The sequence below is a fragment of the Oenanthe melanoleuca genome, chromosome 10, assembly GCF_029582105.1.
Source record: "Oenanthe melanoleuca isolate GR-GAL-2019-014 chromosome 10, OMel1.0, whole genome shotgun sequence".
NCBI lineage: Eukaryota > Metazoa > Chordata > Aves > Passeriformes > Muscicapidae > Oenanthe > Oenanthe melanoleuca.
Genome location: NC_079344.1, coordinates 4,312,074 through 4,338,986, shown reverse-complemented (window position 1 = coordinate 4,338,986; position 26,913 = coordinate 4,312,074). Strand labels below are relative to the sequence as shown.

General features: G+C 39.4%; 1 protein-coding gene across 3 annotated transcripts; it reads left to right on the top strand.

The window, feature by feature from the left end:
• The first annotated feature begins 1 nt into the window (after position 1).
• On the top strand, positions 2-26,224 carry AQP9 (aquaporin 9). Of its 3 annotated transcripts, XM_056499745.1 has the most exons (8): positions 2-150; positions 751-830; positions 1,421-1,549; positions 12,496-12,622; positions 16,158-16,295; positions 17,958-18,076; positions 19,724-19,941; positions 24,873-26,224. In XM_056499745.1, the coding sequence occupies exons 3-8, from the start codon at positions 1,448-1,450 to the stop codon at positions 25,033-25,035; spliced, it is 867 nt and encodes a 288-aa protein (XP_056355720.1). In that variant the 5' UTR covers positions 2-150; positions 751-830; positions 1,421-1,447; the 3' UTR covers positions 25,036-26,224. The 3 variants fall into 3 exon arrangements, with proteins under 3 accessions (XP_056355720.1, XP_056355721.1, XP_056355722.1); XM_056499746.1 differs by lacking the exon at positions 751-830; XM_056499747.1 differs by lacking the exons at positions 2-150; positions 751-830; positions 1,421-1,549 and adding an exon at positions 1,588-1,693.
• The last annotated feature ends 689 nt before the right edge of the window (positions 26,225-26,913 follow it).

Genomic DNA, 26,913 nt, shown 5'->3' with positions numbered 1-26,913 from the left:
CGTCCCCGCCTCTGCCCAGGTGTCCCCGGCTCGGGCAGCACCAGCACTCACGCTGCCACCTGCTGCTCCAGCAGCTCCGGCTGCTCCGGGGCCGGCGATTTGGGAACCTCCCGAGGGCACAGCGGTGTTCGGATGCACAGGTAGAGAAAGGTGAGTAAAAGGACACAGAAAAGCAGTTAAGGATTAAAATGGTGGGGTAGGGGAGAACTGGGTGGTTAAGGGATGAAGCTGGTGGAGGTAAGGTGACCACTGCTGCAGGGAACATCAGGACCTGGCTGGAGGCTAGGGAGAGCACTGATGGGATAACAGAAGTGACACATTTCCCTAACCCTGTAAGGCTCAGCCCTGCTTAAGACAGATACAAACCTCAGCTGCCAAAATAATCTACCAGAACTGGGCTGAGGTTCAAGGCAAATGGCAGAAAATACTTGTAAATCAACCAGACAGTGTCAAGTCTGTATCACATTTGATAAAACTGTTCAAGATGCTGAAGAAATAAAGATGTAATATTTTTCTCTAGGAGGCGCAGTTCTTTGAGAAATTTGGCAACTTCAAGTCTTAAGACTATGGAAAATAATATTATAATGCTCCATATTATAGCACCTATGCACTTTTAAGCTAAACATATAGGGAATATATAGTCACTCAGTGCTTCACTTCCCTGTTCTGCCTTGTAGAGAGCCACTGGACCGAAGCAGATTTCATTAAATGCTCCTAATTTATTCTGCCTCGTTGCTCTTTTGTAAACAGGAAAGTTCACTAGAGAGCAAGACATTTAGTCCAAAAAGAGTATTGTGAGTGAATATGCAAATTCAACACACACCACCAAGGTACGATTCCTCATTAGCCACTGAACTATCTCACAAGTTAAGGGCTTTTGTGTGCAGGGTACAGCACAGCATTCTCCCAAGCATTCATTCTCTTTACAACCTCCCCTTGAAAAATTCTTTGACAGCCCATAGTAGTGTGGTTTAAATCCCAATCTAGGTCAGAGAGAAATTTGCAACTATATTTTGGTTCCTTACTTCGTGGTTTATCTTTTTGCCTTTCTTTTTGATCAGGATGATAGAAACAACATTTTATTAATTCTTACCAGGATTAAAAAAAATAAATAAATAAAAGTAACATAGGAACAGTAATGATTAATCCATTCTGTAAGAAGAAAAGAAGAAACCTGATTGTGAACTTACTGGTATTATCTAACCAGTATAAATAGAAGTGCACTCAGAGAAGGCATAGAGTGACAAACCCATGATGAATTGTTAGGGCTTGTTGAGTTGGTTCTGCCAATGCCTGCAGTCAGATGATTTCACTGGCTGTACAGGATGAAATCTCATATTTCAATGTTTAAGTAAAAGTGTCAAAGTTCAGCTGAAGCAGGGACGAATACAGAACAAATTTTGTGTGTATTTGTAACTAGGGCACCAGAGCAATAGAGGAAGCCAAAATGAGCCGGAAAAGCAAAAGGAGTTTAAAGGAGAAATTTTCCTTGAAGAACAGCCTGGTTAAAGAAGCTCTCTCAGAGTTCCTGGGAACTTTTATACTGATAGTAAGTGTCAGCTGCTTTCCTTTCTTCCTACTAATTTAATGTTGGACAGTGCTTGTAAGGGGACATGTCAGTTTTTCTTGCACTGTGCCAGCAGTGAGGTTACAGCCTGACCATGCACAGCCTGAATGAAATGCTCCTGTGACGGTAAGTTTGTAATTCCTTTCTTCACCTCATGTAATTATCACTGCCTATAAAAACCAGATTGTTTTATGTATTACAACTGTCTGATTGGCATCTAGGAGCAGAATTTCAGTGGAGCACATTCTGAATAATCCAGATATGAACAATGAATGTTGTTAATACTCTGCTGTTTTTTTAAAACTTAGCAATTCATTTTATGCACAAACTCTGTTGACATTAACAAACATATTGTACTGCATGTCTAGAAAAATTCAGTTGAGTTGTTTTCCTGTGCAATATAGGAATTTAGCTTTGTGGTTTGTAGTGAATTTATTGGGAGACACATTGCCAAACCTTCTGAGATTTTGTAAGTTAACCATTTTTTGTTTTGTTTTTAACTGTGCTACATAAATTATGCATATATTGCTTGGTCCTATAGTACTACTACAACTTAGATAAATACCTAAATTTCCGATTTTTATCACCCCAGATTTTTGGGGTTTTTTTACCCAATTTCTTGCTCAGTTTTTCCGTGTATTTGCAGTGGGACTGTGTCTCACCAGGAGAGAGAGCAGGCTGTGTAGCAGAGCTAGAAGTCAAGCAGCTAGACTATTTATGGCAAACTCTTTCTTCCTCCTTTTAGTCTGGGCAACGCAGTCTTGTTTATTGCTAAATATTTCATCATAGTGAAAAAGGCAAAAAAAAAAAAAGAAGCAGGCATAGTACTGACATAGGTTTTATAATTGTAACTATATTAGCTAAATTTCAAGTAAGTCATCTAAAAATTCCAGTAGCTCATAAAATTCTGGAAATTATGATCTTTACTACACTTCAGCCAACTGAAGTGCACTGGCACTAAAATAACATTATTCTCAAATTTAATACCATCCATAAGACATTATTACAGTAAGGAGCACATTTAGAGGCAAGGAGCAGAGAGCACTTTACAAACATTAATGAATTAAGTGTCACAACACCCTGGTAAGGAGGGGAAATGTCATTATCTTCATTTTGTATATTAGCAAACCTGATTACAGCAGCCTGCACAGGAAGCCTGTGGCAGAACTCCGAATATAACCCACATCACCTGACTTCCAGTACTCTGTCCTCGCCACAAGATCCTCCTCCTCTTTCCATTAATAAAATTAAGCAAGAGAAGAAAACATATTAAAGTGCAGATTAAACTGCAAATGCTATTATTTAATGTCCTGCTGCACAAGGCTAGAAAGGAAATACAAACCCAGGTCCCATTTTCTAGTATATTCAGCATATGAGTGTAGCAGCTACAAAATTGTTGTTGACAATCTGAGTTTCTCATTTCTCTTACCTTTTCTAGTTTCAGCCTCGGTTTAAAGCAGAAAGAGCCTCAGCTGGGTTAAACTGCAGCTTTCCCAGTGCTTGGGTAACTCAGCTTGTGCTCAGACTACACAAGTTAGCAGCAGTACCAAGTGTTTGTTGTGAAGAAACTGCCTTTTCTGCTGTTATCTTAAGCTGAACAGGGGAAGTTTAGCTTGCATATCAGGAAAAAAAATCTTCACTAAAAGAGTGATTGGGCACTGGAATCACCTGCCCAAGGAGGTGGTGGAGTCACTGTCCCTGGAGGTGTTTAAAAAAAGATTGGACATGGCACTGAGTGCATGGTTTAGTTGTTGAGGTATTGTTAGCTAATAGGCTGGACTTAATGATCTCAAAGGTCTTTTCCAATCTAGTTTGTTCTGTAATTCTATTTATTCTGTCGTTTTTAAGCTTTGTCAGCTAGTAAGCACTTGAAGTACAGATAAGTATTAAACTCTTAATTTAAACTGGAGCTAATGAAAGTGGCACCCTGGTAAGTCAGAGGACAGAAATCCTTGAAAAACAGACAGCATGTATGCAAAAGGAGTTACAATAATAGGATAGTGTAAGAACTGTGTGTTTAAGCTGTTACAAATCAAGAGGAGAGTTCATGGCCTATAGCACAGTTGATTCATGTCTTTGCTGAAAGCCATTTCAGATGGCTCTGATGGGGTTTAGGGACTGTGGACAGCACCTGTGCCAGGGAGCAAGGCTGAGACAGCATTCATGTTAGCCACAGGCTCTGTCTGGAAACCAACTGACCACACCTAAATCTGGGACCTGTGGCTGGGAGTTAGCTGGGTGAAATTCTGACCCTCCAAATCACCTATACTAACTGACCACACCTAAATCTGGGACCCATGGCTGGGAGTTCGCCAGGGGAAATTCTGAACTTCCAAATCACCTATACTAACTGACCACACCTGAATCTGGGACCCATGGCTGGGAGTTAGCTGGGTGAAATTCTGACCCTCCAAATCACCTGTGCTAACTGACCACACCTAAATCTGGGACTCATGGCTGGGAGTTCGCCAGGGGAAATTCTGACCCTCCAAATCACCTATGCTAACTGACCACACCTAAACCTGGGACTCATGGCTGGGAGTTAGCTGGGTGAAATTCTATCCCTCCAAATCACCTATTTCTAATTTTTCTGGAGAATAACATCACAGGCCACAAACTAATAGGAGCCTAACCTACCATCTTGGTAACTCTCAGCCTTGCAACATTACCTTCCAAACAGGAAATCTAGAAAGTGGAATCACTCATCAGACAAAAACCCAGCCTTCACCCCAGGCTGCGAAGGGTGCGGCTGCAATGTTGGACAGATTTGACACAACAAGCCTTGAGAAAGGCACTGGGCACAGTTTGGATAATATCTCCTGGTCAGCCCTACTTCACATGCTGCAGTTTGCCCTGAAGCATGGATTCAGAGCACGTAGACAAAATTCTTTCCAGGTGAAAATAAAGTAGAAGGTGAGAATCACCTATGAAATGTGCTGACCATTAATGGATGCTCAGTCCAGTGGATCAGACTGGAGGTGCTCCAATTAAGTAATCCCTCCTGAGAGAGCCAGTCAGGTTCTCAGGTGCTTACATCACAGAACTTGGTAATACAGGCACAGCCCATGTGAGCCACACTGTCTGCTTAGCAAAGCATATAATTTTGGTAAGAAACACGAAACTCCAGGAGCCTGGAAGCATGCTGAGTTGGGGGAACCTGCTGGTTTGCACCATGCTGGCTGAGAGGCAGTGCACACACAAATTCCCCTGCCTCAGACAGTGCCAGCCTTCTGTGACTGGGACTGTTCTCAAGGTCTCCCTTGAGGAAGAGCTCTCCAGGGAGCTTTTTGTTGTCCATCATGTTTCCTGGTTCAGTACATTTCCTCTTGGGACTTCTGTGAGTTAATCTGGGGGACAACACCTGTGTGCCAGCACAAAAGAGTCAGGAAGCCATGCTGCATCAGAAAGATGGTTTATGTGGCTTTTCAGTGAGTCTGTCTGGAACTCACCTATCCAACTGCCTCTCTGCTTTTAATCATGCTTCCCTCGATATTTCCTCTTTGGAACTTGACTGCATTGCTCTCAACCAAAATGGGCTTTACTCTGACTTACGCCATTAAATATATCTGAATTGAAACAGTTCCAAAAAGAGATGCCAAATAGGCCATGTGGCTTCCTTTAACAGCTACTGCTCACCTAACATAGTTTGTATTTCATTTTCATTCTCAAGAGCATCTTACTGAACAAAGTTTCCCAGAAAGGAGCTGCACAGGAGCCAGGATCTCCTGAGGCCAGAGCAGCACACACTTCCTTGCTGAGACAAAACACAGGCTTCCATTTAGCATATAAATACAAGTGGGGAGCATATATGCTCCTAATATATACATATATATATATTCCTATGTACATATTCCTAGAAGCCTGAAGGTGGGGGAGCCTCTTGCAACTCCCATTGAAGCAAATGTTTGTTTGTGCTTGGAGAATTCAGGGCACAAGCATGAACTGAATACATGACAGCCCTGAAATAGTCCAGCTACAGAAGGCTATTTATCATCAAAATATTTTAGTCTTGTTTTCATATTCTGACCACTTCATTATGCAGGTTATCACTCCTGCTCTGTTGCAGAGTTGAGTCTCATCAGAAAAATCTTCAAGATTGGCATTACATGGATTTTATCAGTCCATAAGATTAAAAGTTAAACAACTTTTCTATATCTACTTTTTGTGTCCCTACATTCTAGTGCATGTTAATTACAATACTGTAGGGTAACATATATCCCTTATTCTAAACATTCATTAGAATTCTCATTACATGATGTTATTATGTGAAAGCAAACATAGCTTTTGGTCCTTTGCTCCTTAAATAAGTGTTTAAAATTTAACATAGAACTACTACTTAGAAATTTTAAACAAAGATAAATTCCAAGTTCTAAATTTTTGTGAAAGGGAGACTTTTATTTCTACAGGATAAAATTACAGCAAGTTTTGTCTAAGGTAAAAAATTAAATATCAGCACCTTTTAATAGCTGCCTTGTTTGCCATCAGAATGAATTTCCTGGAGTAGAGAATCTTCTATAATTAGCTCTTCATGAACTTAAGTTTATCAAAGCTAGATAAGAGGGTATTAAAAATTATTTATAATTGGTATTTTGATTTGTCATCTTTTAAAATATTACATAATGCTACAAATACCATGAGCCTTAGCAGTGTTTGCACTTTGAAAAGCAGCTCTTATGTCAGAGATGCATACCTTTATGTCTCTAGCAGCAGTAATACAGTACAACCAATAAATAATGCATGCTACTCATGAATCTAATCTTATTTATGGTTGCATATATTTTGATGGCATTACATTTTGCTAATGATTCTGGTGAAGATACACAAACTTTTCCTCCTTTTGAACCTGTATTAAATCAGCATTGCAAACAGAAGACAAAGTGGTAACAAAGACCCTTAGCTGTACCCTTAGGTTAAGGAGGTGTTCTTGCATACTCAGGAGTTATTTTTGTAATCGTATTATTATCAGAATCAGACATTTTCTAGACAGCCTTTCTGTTTTAAAAGTAATTCTTTAATTCAGCTGAATATTTAGCAGTGTGAAAAATTTGAAAGGAAGGTTAGCTAATTGTTCTTTTACCCCAAAATATTTATGGCAGCAAATAATTCTGAAAAATCATGGGAATCTTTTGTTTTCCATCCAAACTAAGGTTTCCCAGTATATGACATTTCAAAGTTTTAGGTGACTCAGATGTTGTGCTACATGAAAGCTTTGAAGAAAATTATCTTCATTTCTGCAATGTCAGCCCCAGCATGTAACTCAGCACTGATTGTTTAACCAAGAGGTTTCAGTAAGTTGAACTTAATTTCCCAAAACCTTTTTGTGTGAATACCCTTTTTCCCAGAAAGTTTACATCTATAGGAGTGAAGCATAAGCACCTCTGCCTGAGACTTACAGAAGACTTGCATATTTCCAATATTCAACTGTGAGTGCAAAACTTGAATTTATGTTTTACAGACACAAATTTACAAGGTGTTTTTTCAAAAGTTTCACCAAATAAAAGAAGGGTAATAAATGCAGTAACTTTTTAAAGCTGTCATAAACAGTTGGAGAACAGAATAAAAGACAATAAATGAAGTTTGTGCTATGCAGTGAGTTTATATCTTTGTGATCTCAACAGTTCAATAAACAATTCTGGTTGAAAGTGAATTCTAGGGAGCTCTCCAATCCATGGTCCAGTTTAAAGGCAAACATGACTCAGTTTCTCTAACCCATTCCTCACAGGTTAATGCTTTATTAAAAGCATTCAGCTTTCTTTCTTTTTTTGTTTTTCAATAGAAAACAGCTTAGGCTTTAATTACTCTTAACCATGTACCTCTAACCATGAAGGCACAGCAAAGATCCACCCACCCTGTTTCTGCACCCAAAGGAACAAGTGAAAGAAAGGGTACATGTACCCTTATACTCCAAGAAGACAGAAAACCTTCTTTCTTGGAGTCTGCAATGCCCACTCTTGCACACTTTATCAATGCTACAATTCCCCAGGAGTTGGTACAGAGACATTAACATAAACATATTTCAGGAGTTTAGAAAGATTTAAAACTTTTCAGTTGGGGTAGCAAGCAAAGCATCATAGCTCAAGAAAAATGAGTAAAGTGGGAGGCAAGGAAGCAGCACCTGAATAGGTTCTTTTTCTCTTCAGGGCTGCTAAGTAAAATTTTGTTCCTTTGCCTGGACTTTTCTTTCTAGCCCCAATACAACAGGCAGTGTTTCACTCCTGAAAGTTTGTGTCTGAATATCACATTTCATTTCCTTTCCTGAATTTCTAAAAGTTAGTAAGAAAATAAAAACAGACTTCATTGAAGAAACTGACTCAAACCAGTTGCCCTCTATAATTCAGGAAAGAAAAACATTTAGCATTTCAGGATGAAGAGTGCAATATTAATCATAATAAAATATGAGAAAATGCAGGCTTTCGCATTCTCTCCAGGTGATTTCAAACTTTTATTTGTCTCCTATTGCACATGCAAAAGCAATAATAAAATTTAAAAGCATAGTCAGTGCCTCAATATTTTCACTATTTTTTCCCACAAAGCAATTTGAACCCAATATTTAGATGTTTTAAAAGCTTTATAAACACAAATCATCCAAAGTTGTATTAAATTTACAACCAAGTAGTAATGCTTTCTGTCACTAGAAAATGTTTTCAAAATGGCTATAATTTTAAGGCTTGTGTCTGTGCTATTTAATTAACAAAATTATAAGGGTTTAGGGTTTTCTTCACCCTTTATTTATTAGATAGCAAGTCTGAAAAAAAGTTAAAATCCATCTGAACCCAAGAGGATATTGGTTGTTTCCCAGAAGATCATCAGGAGAACAGATGGATATAGTGACTTTTTATTTCTCTAAGCTTGATTAAATCATAATGCACAGAAATCCTCCCCACTCCACCAAAACATTTCATTAAAGATAAAATAGGAGCTGTATGCTTAGAAATTACTTGACTGGTAAGCTGTATTTTTATCTCACCTTTAAAAGCTTAAGTACTCTCTTATTTAACAAAATACAGCAAATATTAAACATTAAAATGAATGAGGACTGGTCTTTCCTAAAAGGGTTTTCTGGTAACTTGAATTCTCGTGGAACTAATGCCCTGAATTTTAGAAGATCTAACATGTCTCTGGTTTTGTTGCTTTTAGCATTGCTGCTCTGTTGAAAGAATGCTTAGAACCTTGTCTGAATTAAGATTCTATGTAATACACAGCAAAAATACATCTGTGTAAAGAGTTTCTAGTATTATAAAACATCTTATTATGAAATTCATTAGGTAAATTCTTAAGCAGACTTGCTTTGTAAATGAAGGGAGCGGAAACGAAAGTGAGTTCTAAAACACACTCCCTTAGGAAGACACCACCAATTTAGCACCCCTCAAACTGAAAAGCTCATTTGCTACTTTTATAAGGAGATGTCCTGGTTTGAAAGACAGATGTTTGCCAAGAAAGGCAGGAGCTCTTCCCTGAGATGGAGAGTGCAGACCCCCTCTCCCTCCAAATTACTATAATTCTGGAATCAGGGGCTCTCAGGCAGAGATATGGGGGTAGAAATAACAGTTCTTTACTGGCATAAATAAATAAATAAATAAATAAGTATATATAAAATAAGGGAAACAAAACAACAACAGGAGATAATCCTATTTGGAAATACTGATGTTGGGTAGGGGGAACTGCACAAGACAACAGCACCATGAAGAACACTGTTTGTCTTCCTCTTTAATGTGACAGTCACCGGGTCTGGCTATAAATGCACACCACTTCTAGGACTGTGTGATAAGAAGGGGGCTTTTTTACATAAGCCTTCTTTAAGATGTCTAAAACTTTACTGGTCATGTAGAAAAATAAATTCCCTAAAATTGAGGTTTCAGATCTTGCAGAAATCCTATTTACACTGAAAAATGCTATTACAAGCATTTGGGAAAATCCTGAAAATAGTAAGATGGAGGCAAAATGATCTTTAGTCTCTCTGATGAGTAGGATACAGAAAGTCCTGCAAGCTTCCAGGCAACAATAGGACCTTATGCTCACTGAAGACCAGTTGTTTTCCTTTCCTAACATTAGCCTTGTTAACCAAGACAAAGAAAAAGATCTAATGGGCTATGAAGCAAGTTTTTTTGGCAGAGAAGGTTCAGACAGCTATTCCACACCCAAGCAAGTTCTTTAAGACTGTAATCTAATGACTTTATGAACAAAAAAAAGCCAGTGCTGAAAGTGCTCCAGTAATTTTAAGCAGATCAGGCTATAGACAACTGCTAAGAGGAAAACCTGGTAACATAAGATAGACAAGATAAAGAGATCTGGCTATATTCTACTGTAAATTAAACTCCCATTAACTCCATGTGCTTCAATCAATAAGTTTTGTGGGTGCAACTAATGGCTGAGCTTGGCCTACAATCTCAGAATATTTAATTACAACTCAATGACCTAGTTGATCTAGTCAAGCAAAGACTTCCAAGGTATTAAACTGCTGTTTGTGTAATTACATGATTAGGTGTTTGTTCCCAGTTGCGCCAACCTAGCTACAGTAGGTGTGAGGCAATGTTTTTCCCTCCTTAAAAGGTCAGCAAATGGAGAAAGTATTACAGTGACACAGCTGAGATCTGCAGGCTCAGTTCTCAGTTTTCCCATCCCTGGATGGGCACACACTGTGCCTGCAGTAGAGTTTAGTCATTGGACATGAGCAGGTCCGCTGAGTGCAGCTGTGTTCCAGCTCCATGTGTTCTCTGCAGAAAAGAGACTGCTTAGCACAGAAATGGAGCATCTGTAGCTGTGTATTTTCCTAAGACCTGCAGAGCAGGAGCTACAATGCAAGAGGACTACACAGCTGTTTCTGTATGACTCTCCTCAGTTCTGGTAATAAAGGAAGGGAGGCCACAGCCTCCCTCCATTATTTCCTTCCCTTCTCTTGCAAATTTGTAGTTGATACACATAGATGTTGCTATCCCCTATCCTTTTCTATAACCATCTCCTCTGTTCTCTTTTTTCATCATCCTTACAGAAAGAGGTAATGCTTTCAAAAGAATGGCCTTTTCTTTGAATCTGCAAAACTTTGCCTGTGCCATTTCAGAACACAAGTGCACACTATACTTTAGATTGAGCTGGTTACCTGAATTCAACCTGCATCCCAGTGTGTGCACGGGCCCAGAGCAGCCCACTCAGCTTGCTCCTCATCTGAGCCCTATCTTTCCCAAAATCTTGCTTGGTGCAGTGTCTGGAGTACTCCCTTTGAGAAATCTGGAAAGTGATGACTAGAGTATGCTAATTCCACCTCCTCTAGATTCTTATGAATTCCAGCATAGCCATTCTTTCCATATTACACATATAAAGGCATTATGAATTGTCTCAGATGAAGTTTAAAAAAATGATGTAATTTCACCTGTGAACAGCCCCAGTGTTTTATCTTGGTTTGCTATCTGTGATTTGTGCTCAGCACAGGCACTGCCAGGTGAGCACACGGCTAATGCGTGTCTCATCCACTGCACAGCAGTGACTGCAGCTTGCACTGTGTCCTGGAGCTTTTCATTGCACAGCCCAATAAACTGCAGCTATCTAACACCACCCTACCCTTACATAATCAGAACTGCAACACTCTGGCACCAGTCAGTATTTTGTTTGCCTACATGATTATGACCTAAAGGCAAGAGCTGCACCTGGGTATATGGCACAGTCTCGGGGCACTTAGAAACGCTGTCTGCATTAAAAAGCTGGTTAAGAGCGTAATTTTATTTTTCTGTCACATTTTGGTACTAGCTAAAACCCTTGGGGGAATAATAGAAACAAAAGTATGATTTTGCCTATTTAACTGCATCTATTCTAGCAGGACTTCCTTGCTAAACCTCAATCACCAAATCATTTTGGTACAGTCTATTTCTAAGGCAAGAGATTTTCCCTTTACTTTGCTGTTTCTGAAGTCAACTACCTTGCAACTGAAAATAAGCAATTAAAGTTGCTCAAGATAAATCTAGTCACATTGCAGAAATTTTATGATTCACATTGCTTATAGCTGCAGAGAAGCAAAAGTTTTCAGACAATAGAAATTATTTGAGAGCTTCCACAGAGCACTGTGCTCCTTGTTAATGCACAGTTAAATGCACATAAGCATTTATTTAGAAAGAAGATTTTCAAAGACACAGAAATGGATTAGACAGTCTATTTCTAACTGAAAGGTTTTTATCCCTTTGAATATCTTTCCTATCATCTTTAATAGGATCTAAACATATGCTTGAAGGTAAGCAGAGGCTTTAGAACTGAATAAGCACCATCTTAAGCAAATATTTAAATGTGTTACTGACCTTTGTTCTGAAGGGAACAAACAAAAATCCAAAACTAGTTTATATCCATTTGCAATTATTCAATGTGAGTTATTTAGATATCTCCACCTCAGTTAATTGTTCAAGCTGCAGAGCCAGTGAAATATTTTGCTAGAGCAATATGTGATATAAAGTCAGCATAACAATAACACACACTGTAAATGTCAGAAGGTTATCTCAATCCAGAGTTCCAGCACTAAATATTAAAACCTTTTTGAACTATCTTTCATAACTTTTACAGTAAATTTTTCATCACTTATAGCATCAGTCTGGAACTGAAAACTTACCACACAGAATTAATTTCACTTTCAGATGCGGAGTTTTGTTGTAGAGGCTGCGCAATCTTGTTCTGGCTCCAAGTTCTGATCTGTATCCCATCATTGTGCCTGAGAACCGTTTTCTGTCTGGAGAAAAGTCGTCATTAGCAGACATTCTTCCTCGTGACAGAGATGAGGAAAATAAAAAGCAAATGTGCATTGCAGCAGAGGCAACAATGGCACACATGACAAATTCTAACGCTGTTTCAATATTCAACAGCACTTGCAGCTGTACCAGGACAGCAGAAGTCACAAGCAGTACCATTTGGCAGGCACACTGGTGGTCTGACTGTTGTCTTTCCACATGCAGGCTCTTGGCTGTGGCTGTGTGGGGCAGGCTGTGCTCAGCCGGGGCGCGCACGGGGGGCCCATGACGGTGTCCGTGGGGTTTGCCATGGCAGTCACCATAGCAGTGTACGTGTCCGGGGGCGTTTCTGGTAAGTGACTTTATTTCTTATAGAGCTTTATTGCTACAGTGTTAAGGCTCCCTTGATAAAGGGCTTCCACTTCATGATATAAGCAATCATGAATTTAGCAATAGCAAGCACCATCACAGCAGAGTCCACAATGGAGTTTTGCCAGTAAACCTTGTGTATTCTTATTTCCTCCTATTCTTTGTGTTTGACAAAGTGTCCCACCAAATTCTGATCTCAACTACAGTGTGAAAACCTTGGCAGACCTTTGGCTTTTATGGAAAGTGTTCTATGCAGACACATGGGTGTTGCTTTGAAAATTCTGTCAATAGAGATGATCCTGGGCAGAACAAGCACTGTGTTTAAAGAAATAACCATGAAGACCAATCCAGCAGTCACCAGATAAAATGGTGGCCAGCTACAAAGAAAGCAGAATGACTCACTAATGGGTATAATGAACAGGATTCACATTATAAAGTACAATTTATTTCTTCATGTCCTATGACAGGCAATAGCAAGTCTGCTCCTGTCTGATTATTCACAGAAGTAGCAGATCATAGAAAGCAGAAACACCAAAAAGGTTCAGTACCAGAGATACATTCAATGACACTTTGCCAGTGTACTGTCTTTCCCCTTTATTTCTGCTGTAACATGTCCTCAACATGTACTGGGCAGGAATCTCTCTTTAGTCCTGGGGCTAAGTCAGCTGGGCTAACTAACCAGTGTCAACAAGTGCCCTATTGGATGCTGCCTTGCCACCTGGTTCCACCATTCAATTTGGCCAAACTAAGATGTGAAACATTAGCAAAACTGTTTTTAGCATTTAAAGTCTTCCTTTAAGATAGAAAATGATGGGTTGTAACAACAATGCTGTGCATGAAAATACACAATACTTTGTGTTGTGTGCAGAGTTTCTATTGGCCTTTAAAGCAAATGGTGCCATGTACTCCAGGTCTCATAGAGGCATTTCTTACCCTTTATAAAGAGGGTTAAGTTGGTCTGGACAAATTTTTTTAGGTATAATTAGGGCATTAGAAATAGTTGTTGTAGCAGAAATTACTGTGGCCATTTCTCTTCTCTTTACAAATTCCTTTACAGAGGCACCATGCAGAAGGTTTCCATTAGAAAGTCTCACATTAGTAAGTGCTCCAGGTTCTAAAAGCAGGCAGTCTTGTCACTGTCATTGATATAGACCAGAACTCTTCCTTAATATCATACAAAATTAATTCAGCAGCACATTTCTATAATCTGAACTTTTAACTACAGCTCTTGGTTTACATGTATGCAGCTAAACTCTTCTAATGTATCATGAAAACAAACCTGTGAAGACGTGTCCACATTTGCACCTTTAAGGGATATTCATCTCCATCATTATGTGGAAAATTAGAGTTCAATCCCAGCAGGGCAGAGCAGCTGCAGATGTTGCAGTATTGTGCTTCCTGTGTTTTCCCCATGACAAAGGATTCTGCATGCAGTGCATTTTCTCTGTAAAAAAAATAGGAACAGATATTTCAACAGGCTGTTATTATCCGACACACGATTACTAGTGGACATTTCAGAATACAAATTCCTATGTAGAATTTGTTAGCAATTTCTGTGGCTCTTGGGCCAAAGTCTCATGTTTAAGTACTGCTAAAATATTTTCTCATCAGTTCTTTATGTAATTCTAAAATAATGGTAACAAAATATACTGTCTGCATGTTTGCTGAATTTGAGCTTTTTTTTTTTTTTTTTAGGAAAATTCCCCTTTTTAATTTTCCTCCATCCAGTTTTCCTCAATATCTAGATAATTTCCCACTATTTTAACCAGCTTCAAATCCATGACTGTAATCACTGCAACTACAAAAGAATGAGGAACACACCATCCAAACTTTTTGTGGTTTTTTTTGTTTTTTTTTTAAACAGTAGCACAGGAACCAAGAATCTTGTAACTCACCTATGTCAGTATGACAGCCTTCAATTAGACTTTTCTTTTCCATATTTAATGTTAATCAGCCCTCTGTAATATTATGACTTGTCCTGGCCATCATAGTCACCCTGTATTATATACAGATGGGAAACAAAATCAGGTGTTGAAAGAAAGGAAAATTATTAATTCCAGTCAGAGTAAGGAACAAAAGACAAGATAACAATTAATCAAAATTCACATGAAGGGCTTTTAAATTAGGTGCCATGTATCTATTTGCTCTGTGCTGAAGAATTTGAAACACAGTGAGGAATTCAACTTTTAATTCAAGATTGCTGCTACTGGGTCAGCATTCTGGAAATTATACAAAGAAGGTTTTATTCAGCTTGTTATCTGTGTTTGTCAGTTCATTAAGTTTATTATGTATCAAAGGTGCCTGGATTTCATAAGATAATGATTCACTGACCTGAAGTGCAAACAAACACAGAAACTGCACAGAGGCCCTTTCTCCATCACTAACCTTTGACAGATAAAATACATGCCCATTCAGTTATTTTACCAAAGGCCATTTTTTTTCTGATATTCATACAGACTGAAATGAGACCTTACCTGAAAGATAAGCAAAGGATCCTATGTCCTTGCAAAATGTTGGGGTTTTATTATTCAGTATTTATTACAAAGTAGTACCTGTTAATTTATTGGGCAATTTGTATTTCTTAAGTAGCAACCAAGTATCTGTAAACAATGAAATTTTCCAAGAGCATACAACACCTTTTTTGTTGACAAAAGATGTTGAGGGAAGAGACCATATAACATAATAAATATTTCAGAAACTAAAATTGTCACAGAGAATTCCAGTGTTAATGAAATCTTTTTCGTGCATGAGTTTAGGTGTAGCTACTCCTGAACAAAAAGGAAGGAAGTTTCACACAAAACTGAACTTTGTTTCAGCACAGCCACTTTATCAGTTTCCTTATCATGGACCTTTCCGGAAAGCACAAGAATAGATAAAAACATGGTGAAGGACTATGCACTGCTGCCCCCAGATCCCCACAGCCAACATGAAACTGGACAGCCCCAACATTGTCTGATTTTATCTCCATGAAAACTGAGATCTTAAGTAACCCCAGGTTTAAGACAGGGACACAAACATGACCTAAATCCAGGGCACTCCAGTACTGTCTCAAGATATACGCTCAAGCCAGTAACAATCCTTAACCTTAATCATAATATATGCTTGGGACACTAAAGGAATTTTCTTCTGCCCCAGTTTTCCCCTAAAAATAAAAAGCCAAGGCCTCGAGGAGAGAGAATATGTACAGAATAAGGGACCCTCCCATCACAACCAATGGGGGAGATTTACTGTTTTTCTAGAAGTTGTCTTTAAGTTACATACTGCAGGACAGCAGTCTGATAAAGAGCACAGTCCACAAGCATCAACAGATGCACAGATCTTAGTTGCTTTTGCCCTCCCTCCTCTGATTTCACCCAACTTGTTTCAGTTTAATTGCAGTCAGCATTTAACTGCAAAATGACATCTAGAAAAGCATGTACTGTTCTGGTGTTCCGAAGTGCCCACATTTTTACAAATTCTTCACCTATTCTTATGTATCTGAGTCATCCATATGACTTAATTTGTGATTTATTTTTCAGGTGGCCACATAAACCCAGCTGTTTCATTAGCCATGTGCGTGACTGGAAGATTAAAATGGACCAAATTACCAATTTACATATTAGCACAACTCCTGGGAGCATTCGTTGGAGCAGCGGCTGTCTTTGGGATTTATTACAGTGAGTACACCTTAGACATGCTCACAGGACAAACTAGAGGTCAGGCAGTCTCTAAGGCCCCAATTTTTCAATGAATGTCAGGCAGGCAGAGGACTCTTGTTCACACAGGGCTAATGGCAGGAATGATGCTAAAGCTACAAAAGAAGAAAGGAAGGAGCATAAAGAGTTTGAAGGGAAAAACAATGGCTTGAACATTTCAGGTACACTACAAATTTATTGCAACACTTAATGCTCCAGGAAATGTTCTGATATTTAGAAAAATTATTCATGGGAAATCAGATACTCTGAGATCATGTATTTCTCAGTAAGGATTTTAAATTACTTAATAGCCAGGATATAGGGCTATCCATCTTCCAAGCAAATTAGAAACATTAAAGACCTGCTACAAGTGCCTGTAGGCAAGAATCACCATCATCGTTCATTGAGGGTACAGGATATGAGATCAAATCCCTCCTGAACAAACCTAGACCACCCTTGAGAGGTGACTCTCCAAGGCAATGAACTCCAGGTACAGTGATAAAGGGGTCACATATTCAACAGGGGAAAAGAAAAAAATTACCCCGTCCTTGAGGTACGGGGTTTTTAACACAGTGTGTCACAAAACGAAAAAACAGTAACTGACTGACTGCCTGAATCCACTCAGATCAGTTGCTTCAACCCCCTACTCCAATACTCTGCTTCTACTGGCCCAGGCCATCTCCAACACGTCTCTCCTGTGGCCATTATGTCTGCAGACTGTGCTGGGTCTAGGCGCAGCAGAGGAAAAACAAAAATGTAAATTCCCCTTGTATGTCAGTTCAGTGCTCAGTACCCACAGTAAGCCCAAAGAGGAAAATCTTTAGGAACAATAACGGTTTTGGGAAGAGTTGTTTACTTTTTTTAAGGTTAATGTTAAAATTTGGAAACTGGAATTCTGGAACAGGATTTCTATCTCAATTTAAGTCCTGCTCTAGCCTAACTGAGAATTAGGGCTGTGGCCAGAGAGCAGCAGTGTGTCAACATGCACATGGAACCACAGGAGTCACTGTATTCTGCCACAGGGCCAGCAGTAGGGTAGGGAGCCAAAGTAGGAAGCTTAGGTCTAGGTTAGGGACATCTTCCTTATATTCAGGAGTGCAGGAATTTCTAATAGCCCTATCTCTGTTCAAGTCCTCCTCTTGGTCTAATTAATTTCCAAACTTCTTCTGTAGTTTTTACTTCCTGCAACTTATAGAACTGCCATGTACTCTTTGAGGTCTACTGAAAAATCACTGGTAGAAAAACAGACATAGGAGATCATACTTTTTTTGCACCTCTTGCAGAATAACACATCTCTATTCAGAATCAGAAAATACTCCTTGGCACTGAATTTGGAGCTATAAAGCAAGGGAAACCAGTCCCATTTGGAAAGCTGTGGTACACAAAACAAATACTTCAAGGCACAAGAGGAGAGATGAGACAGGAGGGTCTGAGGAGTACATCACTCCAATAATGGTAATCCAATGATGGTGCTCCCAGGAAAAAACAATCAGAGAATCACCAAATGCTTTGGGTTGGAAGGGACCTTAGACATCAGTTTCAGTTGAGAATGGGAAGTGCTCAGACCTATCACATATATTCTAGTCCTAGAAAACCTAGAAAAGTTTATGGAGAAGTGCAAGCAGTTATTGGCTTTTTCTACAGATGCATTTATGGAGTACAGTGATGGAAAACTTGAAGTCACAGGACCTAATGCAACAGCCCAAATCTTTGCAACATATCCAGCTCCCTATCTGTCCCTCATAAATGGATTTGCAGATCAGGTAAGTGCACTTGCTGTCTTAATTCTACAAATTAAACATAAAAAGCCATAAAAAACCAAGCAGTAAAAAAACACATAGATCTAAAAAGTGTGCCCAATCTCACCATTTTGGCCAGATGTCCCCTTATACAATACAATAAGAATGCAATGCTGTTTGCAGGGGGTTACATTTTAGTAATATTTTACAAGCTAAATAATTTCAAGTTGTTCTTTTCTCATACATCATCTTAATTGTTGCACTCAAAATGTCTTTAAAGCAATATATGTAAGAGGTTTTGCTCAGCATAAATCAATGTTTCTCCATAAATCTCAGCAGAGTCATGTCCATTTACATCAAAATCCGGCCCATTTTGTGGACCTATTATTCCTTAAATAATGCTTAACCAGACAGTTTAACATACCCTGAACAACTGAGTTTTCTGCTTGCACAAGCCTCCTCTCTTACCTTCTTTTTTGCAGATAGATTTGTAGTATTTATTTTTCAAATGATTGAATCTGAAAAAATCCTCAAATTCATTTCTAAGCTGTGTCCTTTAATTCCACTTATGCAACAGAAAAAAAAAAAAAAAAGAAGTGTCATGTCTTTTATTATATACTTCTAATCAACTTACCAATCTTCTTCAGGAATGCATGAAATAAATACTGCGTAAGGAAGGTAAGGAAAACAAGGGATGGTCTGAACACAGAGATTCATTACGTAAAAGATTGTGCAATCTGACTTCAAAAAAGTCTAAACATTATTTTGAAGTTTTGTAAGAAAGACAGTTCTGATCTTTGGATCAGTCAACAGATTTTTCCCTAAGATATTTTTACCCATGCATGTTTCAAAGCAAACTTAAAAGCAGACAAAAGACAAATAATTTTTAAACCCCTAAAACTTAAGCTTCTTCAAATCAGTATAAAAACTGAACATTTTGACATTGCTGAAGCTTTTGTCTGTTTTCCCATCAAGTTAATTATTAGCAAAATCAACATTGACAAAGCATTTGATTTAAGCAGAGCTATATTTCCATTGAAGTAATTCCAAGAAAATTTCCTTCATCAGCTCAATTAGCATATGCAATAGAGAGTTCATGGTACAGTCATAAGTGCAACCCTAATTTGGGTAGTTCCTAATTTTAGATGCTCAGTTTTGACTTTGCAGATTTCACTTTTTCTTCTGATGTTATCCAATACCTGGATAAAGAGATGCATTTCTAGTCTAATTCATCAGCATAAACTATAGTCACACAAAACACTTCTATATTAATGGAACTGATTACATTGCTATGGCGGCAGAACTACCAAAAATTGAGTGAATAACAGTGTAAAATTGACAGGAAAAAAATGTGGAAATAAAGCATTAGACCTCACACAGGAGATGCCTTTTAAATCCTCTGTTCTTTTGCCACCTGCTTGTTGCATTTTTTTTTTTTCAAATGTCCTCAGCACATTTCTTGTCTTTGTCTTTCAGCACAGATACCAAAACTGCTTGTTACTGTGAAGTAGAAAGGCACTGAGTTCCAAATTTTGCTATTCTGTATAGTGGGATAAAACTAAATACCAGCTCTAAGCCACTCCAATCCACAGAGCTGCCATAGCCCCTCTTTTCATTATTGGAAAGAATCTACACATACTTATTCAATATTCTTTTCTTTGCCTTGGCCAGGTGATGTCAACAGCTGTTCTTCTTCTGGCTATATTTGCTATTTTTGACACCAAAAATAACAGCGTACCCAAGGGCCTGGAGCCAATTGCAGTAGGACTTCTTATAATTGTTCTTACTTGCTCCTTGGGAATGAACAGTGGCTGTGCCATGAACCCAGCCAGGGATCTTGGCCCAAGGCTCTTCACAGCCATTGCAGGATGGGGCATGGAAGTATTCACGTAAGTACCCCTGGAGATGAAGTCAAATGCTCCTGGCTAAAATTGTTTCTAGGAAAGTAAGATCCTGATTCAACATGGTACCAAGTCATACTTTATATACATACAGGTAATTCTTTGCATACCAGAAGCAGCTATTCATGCACTTTAAGCCAGATATCCTCTAGGAACTGGGCTTTAAAAAGGATTTCCTGCTCCTAGGGCAAATCAAACATGCATAATCTCTAATATCAATCATTGTTTCAAGAAGACCTTTCCCAAAATATTAGAGCTTCTTAGAGGTCACTGAAAATATGAGTACTTTCTTCTTGTGTCCTGCAGCTTTCAGGAAAAAAAAAAAAAAAAAACAAAAACAAAACCAAAACAGGAGAGAATTAGGAGGAAATATTTACTGGGTGCTATAAAAAACAGAGACATATCAGATTGATTTAGCCTATGATTACTTCTGAGTTACTGCAGAAACATACAACAATCTAAAAGCCTGACTTCCTGGCTGGGAGCGAAGGAGTGAAGGAAAAGCTCCCTTCCTTTTCCCACATTTCAGAGCGTTCTCAAATCCCCATGTGAGCACGCACACACTCTTGGCTGGCCTGATGCACAGCTAATTAGCTGCACATCAAATCCACATCTCACACGTATCCAGGGGAAGAAGCACTCTGGGGTATCTAAGTAAAAGTAATCTAGTCATTGGCAAGCAGATCTTTTAGTTTATTTTTGTATTGTTTGTTTTTCCAGTTATTTCTACTAGAAATCCCTAGTAGTACCATAGCACTGGAGAGCTCTGGTTAGTAGAGATTTTATTGTAGCAAGAAATAAAAGAAGCACAAATAATGTATATTTATTCAGTATGATTTCTATTTACAGAAATCATGTACCTAATTTGAGGAAAGCTATAGCAAAGCTTTTCTCATACAAAAAAGCCAGGCATGGCATAGCTGAAACAGGCACACAGGCACAGCAAAGGCCAGAGCCAGGCCGGATGTAGCCCAGCCCTGGTGAGCTGCTGGTAGGACATCAGCTCATTGGTCCAGTGACCTCCAAATTTTTCCTCCCCAGTAGCTCTTACCACTGCACCATGGGACTGCAGTTTTTTAAAAAATAAGGACACACAGGGTGACATCCCACAATGAGGATTCTCCTCTCTCATACCTGTGTAATTACAGGTAGTTGTTGACTGTGGTATTAGCCATGGTGTCATTCTATCATCAGTAATGTATTATGCACTTGGCTATTCCATTACTGAAAGTTTGAAAGCCTGATTGTATTGTGATCTAGTCACAGAATACCTGTGAACTGCCCTTCTCTCTAAAAGTATGGTCCTACTCATTTTCATTAAAAAACTGCCAGAAAACTATCTATACCAATAGATACCAATACCCTTTCCTAGTATAGTTTAAGGTTTTATATGAGAGGGAATGCAGTCCCACTGTAAAGACCTTGTTAAGAAATTTTAAAATGTGAACATAAAAAATAAGATACAAGATTGCTGATCCTTGCCAGAATAAACTTACAACAATATAAGGGATATGAAAATTTGAGGAAGAAGTCTTCCTCCCTGCCTTCAGTTAAAAGGCTACAGATATAACCAAGTCCAAGGGAATGATACAACAGGAATACATTCTTATTTATTTACTGCACAGGTCCAGGAGAGACTTAAGAAGAACCTGAGCCTTGTTAGGTAGCTGGAAGAGTCATGGGAAATGCCTGAATGATTGTACTTGGGATCCTAAATTTCCTGATGCTCTGCTGTGCCTGGGCATCTTAAAGTAGTGCAGCAACAGCTGACAAATTAACCTTGGATATCCTCACTTAAATGAAATTCACAACCTTGAGACAGTGCTTAAGCCCTCTAGTAAAGGCATGTCCAGAAGCTGGGACCTGAGCATGAAACCTCCACAGAGACACGAGGGTAGTGCGGTACAAACAGCAGCAGGGAATACTCAGGAGACACTGAACGTTCTTTGGGGGAGGATGGAAGCATCTCCCAAGGCAATTGAGTCCATATCAGAATGTTCTGGTGTTGCCTACAGAACAGCCGAGGACCACGGGGAAAGCCTCGCTTTAAAATAGATCAGATTCACAATAGCAAGACTTTCTACACTGTTCCCGAGCAAAAGCTCTAAACGTTGAGATAATTACCTGACAGCAGAGAAATCCTCTCCACCCTTCTTTGTGCTTGCAGGTACAGTAAATGCTGGTTTTATCATGTTCTCAGGCAGGGAGCTAGACTGGAGGGGAGCCCTTCTGCTGGACCACGGAATTGTCCAGATGATAGAATTCATTTAAGCAGGCGTTTTCTACATGTTGCTGTTACTACATTTTGCACAAAGACACCTGAAGGAGCATTTCCCCCAAAATCAAGCCAGAAGACGCAAGCTTCTGATGTGGCTTTCCTAGCCCGTGCAAATAGCTTTTTTGGTTAAAGGCTCCCATCAGAAAACCACGAGTCTTTCTAAAGCACGTGCTTAATATTCTGATAAATTTGGGGCAGCATTTAAAGGCGGCCCGGAGAGCCGAGCCCGGCTCAGCCCGCAGAGCTCGGGCCGCAGAGCCGAGCCCGGCTCAGCGCGCTCGGCGCCGCTCGCGCGGTAACGCTGACACCTCGTGGCCGCCGGCACCGGGACACGGCGGCAGCACCGGGCGAACCTGGGCTTGGGGAGAGCTCAGGAGACACAGCTCCTGTCTGTACCGGAATTGGGGCGGCAGAGCGGCCTCGGAGTGCAGCCCCGCAGCCCGGATTACCTCACAAACAGCGGCATCTCCCTTTCCCGCAGCAGCTGGCTGGTGAAAGGTGTATCTGCAAGTTTAAATGCGCCCAGGTTCCCAATCCCTGTAGCTTAAACACTGTTCCTGGGAATTTCCAGCCAAGCTCAGCACTGCTGCCAGGCCCGCCCGGCCCCAGCGCCCCCGGCCATGGCACAAGAGGGGCTGGGCTGGGCTGGGCTGGGCTGGGTTGGCAGCAGAACCGTGCGGGTACCAGGGGCTGACGGCACTCAGGGGCTTCTGTGATCTGTGCCTGGCACAGCGAGTTCTTGCTCCTGTGCCAGTGCCAGAGCACTGAGTGTCATGGACACTCCTGATCCCACTGCAGTTTTGGCAGCACCCCCACAAAGGCTTTACACCCAGCATCTCAGCGCAGGGTACCCAGTGCACCACTGACAGCAGCTGCTGCTAACAGCCAGGATTTGGAGAAGGCCACACAGGCACTGACAGGGCACAGGCCAGGATTTGGAGAAGGCCACACAGGCACTGACAGGGCACAGGCCAGGATTTGGAGAAGGCTACACAGGCACTGACAGGGCACAGACCAGGATTTGGGGAAGGTCACACAAGCACTGACAAGGCACAGGCCAGTTCATGGAACAAGCTGAGAGAAATCTGCCAAGAAACACCTTCATTACACACCCATGTAAAAAAACATCACATGGAAGAACACATGCTTGTACTTGATACAGCTTTTGTTCTGCAGATTAATTATATAAAACCTTAGTCCATGCTTGTTCCAGGAATTCAAGAGCTCAACAACCATCAGTGATTCAAAAAACAAACAGATTTATAAAATCAGTAAAACAACATCAGAAGTTATTTTATATCCTCAGGGCAAAATATAAATAATTCCAAAGGTAAAACACACACCTCCAAGGGATTTCTGAACAAGCTGTAATAGTATAATCAACAAGGCACCCATATTCTCCCAGTTCTATTCTTGCATTGTGACAAACATATGCTCACTTCTGCATAAATCTATACAACTGAGTGCTGAATAATAATCCTGACAGTTTAAAAGTTCCCCTGCAGCTTCCTGTAAAGTTCCTCTCATAGATTCATTTGTCCCTTTGTATTTCTGGGAGAAAAAAAAATAAAAATCTCCATTTTCAATATGCATGAAATTGAGGTAGCTGGATTTTCACTGGAGACTCACATATTCAATTAATACAGCATATTATCAAACCAAAACACCTTAATGCATCAGTACAGTTAAGAAACTCCATGCTCTGAAACGGATACTCAGTAATTTACTGTCTGAATGTGGACCTCTAGGAAAAGGAGAGAAATTCTACCAGCCCAATATTTCTGCATAGAGAGGCTGCTATTTATTTTTTATACAGTTCAGTGGTCAACTTCTTACTTTAAATATGGCTGTAAATCCACATATTTAAAATTAAATCCTAGTAATTGTACAAATGTAAACATTTCAGTGGAACCAGCATACTGGACTTTCATAGTGAATACAGAGATTCTAAGGTTAAGTTTTAGGTATATAAAACTTCTAAGCATGTATGTGCCTCTTGCTGAAAGACACCACATTTTAAACATAGATATCAGTTACTACATCATGAAATTTGCATCTTGACCACTGTAGTCAAGGATAATCAATGTTACAGTCACTGTGTTTTATTACACTGCTTAAGGTAAATACATTAAAAATTCAGTTTAATTTATTACATTTGTCCAGAGGAAGATAGTATCTACTATTGCAGGTGTAAACTTGCAAGTTTCCATGCAAGTGAAATAAGCCACTTTTATAACATCCTGAAAATCTGTTCACAAGCATCTGAGGACAGCACAAGTCAAGATTGCTGGGCAATAAATATGTCCCTGTTCATTTCACTGCAAGTCAGTGAAAAGTGCTTCTCACGAGGAAGAAATCATCCTCTGTCCCCAGATAGACATGCTGTAAAAACACCTTGTTTTCTAAAATGCACGTACATTTTAGAAAATACTTGGTGCTGTTATTTAGCATTTCAATCAGAACCAGCCTGGGTCGGGTAGGGCAGACAAGGGTGTCACCCTTATACAGAAATGGGAGACAAAATAGAAAGGTATACACTATAACAAGTAGCACACCAGTTGATCTGTTCAGTGACTAATTCACAGAAAGGTGCTCACTAGAGTAACAAATAACACTAATTCTTGTTCTTTTTGTCTTACAGGGCTGGTAATAATTGGTGGTGGATTCCTATAGTTGCACCTCTGCTGGGAGGTGTACTTGGAGCAATGATCTATATAATTTTTATTGAAATTCATCACTCAGATCCTCAGTCAGGAGAAGAAAATGAGGTGCATACTAAATATGAATTGACCAATATGGCATAAGAAGTGAAGAATTTCCTCTGTCATTTTGTTGTGCAGTTTTTATGCAAATGGTTGTTGGGACCATGTATGAAATCCATATGCTTCGATTAGAAATTCACCTTTCAAAGCAGAAATTCTGTATATAAGTTCAAAATTGAAGTCTTTCCATGAAACATTGGGTGATCACATTCAAAATTGGTATATTGAGAATGGGAAGGCTAAATTGTCCTTTTCATGTGGCTTTTAGGTCAAGTTATCTCTTAGATGCAATTGTAGTGAGATGAGGCACTGTCCTGTTAATTCAACTCATATGATCTTAATCATGTTGCCTAATTAACTGAAAATAGTTGAGATATTGATGCAAAACTGCATGCATAGCTAGTTAATGAGTTCAGTGCTGAATTAATGTGCAAGAGCATCACTTACTTCTTAAGAATGTTTGCCTAAACATTTAAAACAATACCCAATTTGGCTAAATGCCGATTGAAACAGTTTAAAATAACTTCACTAAATTTTATGGAGCCACTATTGATCAGCAAGAAATCAATTCCTCAATGATTAGGTTTAGTAACTCACAATATGATCACAAAAGGTAAAAAACTGTTTGTTGTAAGATCAGCACCAAAGAGACAAAGGTAACTTCTGCACAGGGTCTTCAGAGCATTAATGCTTAGTTATTTTTAGAATATTTACTTGACCTTTATGTTAGCCAATATTAAAATCCTTATGTAGAATACTAATCTGAATCTCTTCCACTGTGCTTTCTGGATACAATTCATTCCTGTGGAGATGGCACAGCAAGAGGCTGATGCTGTGCAAGGGTCAGCACAAAGCTGATCTCTATATAAGCTTTAAAGAGTCCTGCTGCTGCTGATTTATATAGGTGGATTTCATCTGCATTGTAGGAGCAATTTTTAATTGAATTTAATTTGAATTTTTAATTCAAAACTGGTCTCAGAGGTAATCCTAGATCTGAATTTTCCAAGGAAGGCCAGATCCACATCAAAATTCTGATGTGGGAGTTCCCTCTCACTAAAGAGAAATTGTTGGACATATATTCTTTCCTAAATATCCAGCCTTGAAAATGAAATTATTTCTGCTTAATCATTGTGAATTGAATGTATTCAGTTAAATCAAAGTTTATTTCTATTATGCATACATCTATCCATGGTTGGTGATGGTGATCATAAATAAACAGGCATCTGATTCAGCAATGCTCCTGAGCTACTTTCATGGCTAAACTTCAGAGCACCAGTTCAATTGCTCTTCCCTTTGGATTCCTACAACTCTGCTCTTTCAAATTCCACACTACGTTCCTGATTTCACTCCTGAAGTAACAAGTCCTTTGTGTTGCCACTAACATCCTATGTACTTCTGTGCAGTATCTGCAGAAATGTTTACACAATATTATGGTCAGAACCTGTCTCAGCATTTGGGCTGATCAGGTCTTTATCCCTGCTTGTCTTGATCACACTCCCTGTGATGCCATGGCAGGAAAGGGACAGAAATAACAGGTCAAGCAAAGCTCTGTTTGCTGCAGCTCCAAGTCAGATATTGCAGTATACTTGGGGGAATATAATTCCAATTGTAATTACACTTTTAAGAAAACTTACATAACCGTAATGAACTCAGGCTGCCAGAGACATATCAGCATTTGCAAAATGCTCATTTCATTCAGTGTGTCTCTGCTGTGGGTTAAATTCTGCTATATCCATGCACATTTGACTGCATCCTTGTATCACTGGCTGGAGAGTCTCAGGAACAAGAAGGAAGAGCTTGTGGAAACAGCTCTCAGTCTGAGCACAGGAGAATCAAAAGTAAAATGTGAAAATTAGTCCTAATTTTAGACCTTCTGTTGGCAGCAGAGACAAGCTAGATCCTCTGTCCTGTATATTGATA